The sequence below is a fragment of the Vanderwaltozyma polyspora genome, genomic scaffold (assembly GCF_000150035.1).
Source record: "Vanderwaltozyma polyspora DSM 70294 KpolScaffold1016 genomic scaffold, whole genome shotgun sequence".
NCBI lineage: Eukaryota > Fungi > Ascomycota > Saccharomycetes > Saccharomycetales > Saccharomycetaceae > Vanderwaltozyma > Vanderwaltozyma polyspora.
In genome coordinates, this window is record NW_001834638.1 from 61,408 (window position 1) to 67,407 (window position 6,000).

Genomic DNA, 6,000 nt, shown 5'->3' on the forward strand with positions numbered 1-6,000 from the left:
AACGTTTAACAGAATGAACAGACTTACATAAACTAAATCCTCATAATTTTCATGGTCATAATTAATTCCTGACTAATTTAATTGTATGTATTGATAATTGAAAGGGTCTTGTTTGTCATCTTCTAAATCGATTACGTCAATACATTATAGATAAATTCACAATATAGAAAGCGTTGGCGCTATCACATGGAAGGTATTATTGATTTGAAATTCGGTTTAGAAGCCAAAAAAACTTAAACTTTAAATATTAAGAGAAGATTAAACAGAAGACAACTTAGAATCATTCATTTTTTAATTATAATAGAACAAAAGGCTTATTGGAGTTCAAGAAGGGTATAATAAGTTGATTAATAATTGATATTATTTGGTTTAATATGTTACAGTTCAAGCTTGTTTTATTAGGAGATTCATCGGTTGGGAAATCTTCAATTGTTCACAGATTTGTTAAAGATTCGTTTGATGAATTTAGAGAAAGTACTATTGGAGCAGCTTTCCTTTCACAATCTATTAAACTTGATGAGGATGATACAGTGATAAAGTTTGAGATATGGGATACCGCTGGTCAGGAACGTTATAAATCTTTGGCACCTATGTACTATAGAAATGCCAATGCGGCTTTGGTCGTTTATGATATTACAGCGTCTGACTCATTATCAAAGGCACAGAGTTGGGTTGAAGAGTTGAAGAACAAAGTTGCAGATGATAAATTAGTGATTTGTTTGGTTGGTAATAAATTAGATTTGTGCCAAGAAGATTCAGGGAAGAGAAGCGTTGAAATTTCAGATGCTAAGCAATATGCTGATGAACAAGGATTATTATTTTTTGAAGTAAGTGCTAAAACAGGTGAAAAAGTTAATGATGTTTTCAAAAGCATTGGAGAGTCCCTATATAGTTATAAAAAGGAGGAACTCTTATCCAAATCAGAACAAAATGGAACTAATACCCATGGTCAAGTAGATTTACAATTACAAAAACCAGCTACTAGCGATCCAACTTCTTGCTGTACCTAGAAAAAAAAATCAATAGAAAGTGAATACAACAAAACTAAGATAATAAAAGGAATTCAAAAGCAGATACCTATAAAGAATAAATTCTTAGGACTAAATGAATTTTTAAACTCATGGCATACATTTAATCTTCTCGTAAGTATTATAAATATCGATAGAAATATCTTTACCTTTATCTTCAAGATATACTATATAAACATACAAACTTGAAAAATAAAAAACAAATAAATATTATCTATCCATAATTAAATTAAGTTACAAATATATATATATAAACATAATTGTTTGTAAGTACATATATTTTCTATACATATATGATACAGGGTTTTTTTGTAATTAAACGATTTGTGGAATTGCCATTGTGATAGCGCTATAATAAAATGCCTTCAATGAGAAATAAAATTACTTTTTTAATTAATTTCTTAAGATGTTCATAATAACCTCTGAAACTTTAGTGACACCATCTTCAGTACCTCTGATGAAGACGACATCGTTAATTTTATCAGATTTTTTAGGAATGCTAATGATACATCCAGATTCGCTTCTTAACTTGTTAATTCTTGAACCAACTGGACCAATAACACGGCTAAACTTCTTTATATCAGAACAGAAAATATAACCAGCATACTTAGCTTCTGGAGCAGAAGCAATTCTTTCTTCAATTAAAGATTTAGCGTTTTCGATATGTTTAGCCCTTTCTTCTGCTGGAGAACCACTGGTTTCAGTATTCTTGCTAGAATCGGAGTCTAATAAGCCATCTATGTCTAACGGTTCATATGATAGCTTCCAAACAATGGTTTCAGCTGTAGAGGCTTCTGGTAAATCGGACAATTCTTCGATAGTCAATTTTAAAGCTTCTTTACCATCTCCCCTGACTTTTTCAACAGGGATCTTAATTGGAACTTTATCTAGTTTTGCTACTTTCTTAGCCGAATTTCCATATCTGACATTGACAAATTCATGTAAACGTAATCTTTGAACGAAGGCACCACGTTCAGATACAAATTCTTGAATTGAAGCAGGTACTTCAATCTCTAAGTCAATCTTATCATCCAAAAGCTCTGCAATCTTCTTTTTAGCAGAACTGACATTCTCAGGTAAACCAACAATTGTGACTTTACCGGATCTATTGTTTCTGTTTGGAATTTGCAATTTTATGTCGAACTCAGTTTCTAATTGACGACGAATTGTACCTACAGGACCAATCAATGCACCTAATCTCTCAGTTGGGACATCAATACTCTCTGATACAGTATTATCGATGTTGGAAATAATAGTATCAATTTGTTTAATAACTTTGGATACAAATTCTTTTGGACCTTGAATAGTGATGTATCCTTCATTAGATCCAGACTTTGGAACATTGACTGGTCTGTTTATGGTCAAGTGATCACCACCCGCCTTACTGATAATATCTCTCAAAACAGTACCATTTAAACCAATAATTGCCTTATTATATTTAGGATCGATTTCGTATTTTTCAAGAACGAAATTTTCAGTATCGTAGATGATAGATTGAACCTTGTCAGAAGCTTCTTTGATGGCTTCTCTGGTACCAATTATTTCTACTTCAACTTCTTCACGGTTCTTTATTTCGTCAGATGATGTATCTTCAACAAAATCAATTTCTACACCATATTCGGCTCTCAAATCATTGATTCTTTGACCATTTTTACCAATAATTCTTGGAATATGTTCAGTAGGAACTTTAACAACAGTTCTGTTGCTATGAGCTATTTCAAAATCTAGCAAAGCTTGGAATTCATCGTAGGTCTTGTTGACGCTACGAGATGGACCTCTTATTGATATTACGCTGTTGTCATTCATTAACACAATACGGACTCCATACTTAGATTGTAAATGAGTCAAGTTGGAACGTTGTGGACCAAAAAGTCCTTTATGATACTTAGCAGGTGCCAAGAAATCCTTGGTAATAATATCAGACCATTTCTTAATTTCTGAATGAATAAATTCACGAGCACGTTTGACATTATATTCCAAACCAAGCAATAGAACCTCAGTTATTTTATTTGATGCACTTTTCGAATTACTCTCCTCGATATTAACAGTGATATCATATGAAGAGCGAATGCTTTGAATATTTGCACCTTTCACACCAATAAATCTTGATAAAACAGTTGCAGGAACTTCGACAACCTCCCTATAATTTCTTGAAGGAGATTCCTTGATCAAGTTTAATGCTTTCTTTGCAACTTTAACAGATTTTTCATTACCTCTTAATAAAATTTCATTTTCAGCTGGAGAATGAATCTTGATTTGAATAGATCCTTCATGATCATTAACTTCCTTTAATACTAAACTTAATGTTAGGGAATTTTCACCTAGAAGATCATCTTGAGACTTAGAATCCATTTCAATAATTTCAGAATGTAAGGTAGATTGAGCCTTTCTTAAGCGGTCCAAGGCTGAGTTACCATCATCTAACTTTCTTTGAATTTCTTCTGCAGAAGGTTTAAAATCGTCATCTGTTGTTTGGGCAAACAAAACAATTTCATCGCTATTCTCTTGATAATCACCTAACATTATGAATTTAATTTCTGATTCTAAATCTCCTAAAATCTTTTTTGCTTCTTTATGAAATAATTGATAATCTAAATCATTTACTGTTAATGTATCAGATGTGTTCATATTATCGACAAAATATATCAATTCCTTTCTAGTTGCTTTTAATCCTGAAGTGTTGGAAGTAGATGACACGATGTTGATTACAACGTGATCAGAGTTTAATAGCAGTTTAGCATTTGGAAGAACAACTCTTACTCCTTCATTTGATTCGGTGATAGATTTTAGTGCATCGTATTTTTCCATAAATAAAACTATATTTTTGGCGTGTTTGATGTTATTACTGTGAGACTTAGAAATATCAAGGGATTCAACAACAAATTCTTTTGAAGTATTTCTTGCATAATCAATTGCAGCTTTGACTTTATCACTTGGTCCGACGAAACTCACGAACTCGTCATTAGCTTCTTGTGGAAAGTGGACATCTACATTAAATTTATCCTTGATTTCCTTATTATTAATTAAAATTTGGAATTTATTTGGAATCTTTACTTTCTCGTTAGTTAATGAGGAATTCAAATTGCTAATATAGTTCTTTACTTCAGCAAACTTTGACTTAGCTTCTTCACGTAAACCTGTTACCACAATTTCATTTGAATTTTGATTGAATCTACATTTCACAGATGACTTGTCTTGTTTGATTAAATCTGAAATATTAATGAATGGAATTAAAGCTTCGTCGGTGATTGTGACTCTAAAGGTAGCGTTTTTTGTTTCCTCTTTAACTATATCTAAGATCTTTTTCTTAACAATGGCGACAGATTCGGTGTCACCATTTAAATTAACCTGAGTCAATGTATCGTCAAATTCTTCATCATGTGAGTTCTCAATTGGTTCTTCTCCTATGTGAATTCTGACGCTATACTTTGTAGTTAATTCACGAACATTTCTACCACCTAACCCAATGACAGCAGATCTACATGAAGTTAAGATATTGAAAGAAACATCAACAGGTTTTTGAAGTTTCTTTAGCAATTCTCTTTTTGAAAGTTGAACATCCAAACGGTCACCAGAGATTAAAATAGTACGGGAAGATTTTGAGACAGTTGATTCGACTGAAACATTAAACGTTTTTCTAACTGAATTGACAATATTCGTGTAAGCTTCTTTTGAAACAGATAATTGGTCAGCCTCTTGAATCGAAAATATTTCTTGAATATTTCTTGAACGCATTGGTTTAGCACCAATTTTGGAAGAACTTGGGAATTCTTTAATAGGCTTAACTTGGGCGACAATTTTAGGAGACATTTTTGGACCCCATGAAACAGGAGTTAATGGAATAGAAGCACTATTACCCAAAGTTGGAAGATCTTTCAAAGATGGTAACTTTTTTGGTTGAGGAACGAAATCTTTTTGATCTACGATAATTTCATCTTTAGATGATTCAACTAAAGTTGTTTCACTTGAATCATTTGTTGTGGAATTAGCATCTACGGTAGTAGATTTAACTGGAGCAGCATCTTTAGATAATTCTATTTCAACAACTGGTTTTGTCTCCACTGGCTCGCAATCAATGATTTCTTTAACTTCTTCTTTGAAATCAGAGGTTATAGGAGCATTGTACTTTTCATTTTCCAAAGTTTCATAATTGTCCTTATTTTCAATGAATTTTTCTTTGTCATCATCTATTTCCACGTTATCAATCTTTTCAATAACATCAGACTCTACAATTTCAACGATCGGTTTGGATTCAGAAGGCTCGCATTCTATAATTTCTTTAATATCATTTTGGATATCGGTGGATTGAGGAGCATTATATTTTTCGTTTTCTAGAACAGCGAAGTTTTCTTTAGTTTCAGTTATAGTTTCAACGTTTGAATTAGTTGGTTCATCAGATTTTTCTTGTTGTTCTTTTTCATCTTTATATTTCTGGAATAGAGCAGTTGGTGGAGCGCCAATGAATTCAGAGGCTGTAGATGTATTTAGAGTTGGATAAGCAGCCATATTTCTTAAATGTTGATAAAAGTTTATTTATTTTGCCAAAAAAAGAAAGAAAAATATTAATCTTGTTAAAATGGTATTCTTTTATCTTGAATAATGAATAAAATGGAAGGGAGGGGTGGTGAAATGATTTACCGTGGTTAACCTGTCAGTATTGAAAATTTCTTTTCGTGCCCTTGGTTTTTGTAATTTGAAGGGTTCCCCTTGAGGTTGGTTCCCCGACAAAAAATCCCAAACCAAAGGGGATGGAACTATGGTTAGGGGGAATAGTATAAATCCGGTGAATTAAGCAAACAAGAAAACAGTTTTGTGCCCTTGAAAAAAAATAATTGAAAGAGGAAAAGAGGGGAATGGGGGGTGCGTCCCNCTTTCTCATGGCTCAGGCTAACGCGAAACATAATGATGAGGAGCTGTGTGAGAGTAGACAGTTATACACAGTGTGTGTTTACGAATACGGGCAGAGAGGATG

General features: G+C 32.7%; 2 protein-coding genes across 2 annotated transcripts; one reads left to right on the top strand and one right to left on the bottom strand.

Annotated features, from left to right (window-relative positions):
- Positions 1-374: 374 nt before the first annotated feature.
- Positions 375-1,010, top strand: YPT52 (Rab family GTPase YPT52; the record flags this gene model as incomplete). The annotated part of the gene is made up of 1 exon (XM_001643890.1): positions 375-1,010. One exon carries the CDS (start codon positions 375-377, stop codon positions 1,008-1,010), a length of 636 nt encoding a protein of 211 aa, XP_001643940.1.
- A 411-nt stretch (positions 1,011-1,421) lies between these two features.
- On the bottom strand, positions 1,422-5,534 carry Kpol_1016p25 (uncharacterized protein; the record flags this gene model as incomplete). Its single annotated transcript, XM_001643891.1, has 1 exon — positions 1,422-5,534. One exon carries the CDS (start codon positions 5,532-5,534, stop codon positions 1,422-1,424), a length of 4,113 nt encoding a protein of 1,370 aa, XP_001643941.1.
- Positions 5,535-6,000: the final 466 nt, after the last annotated feature.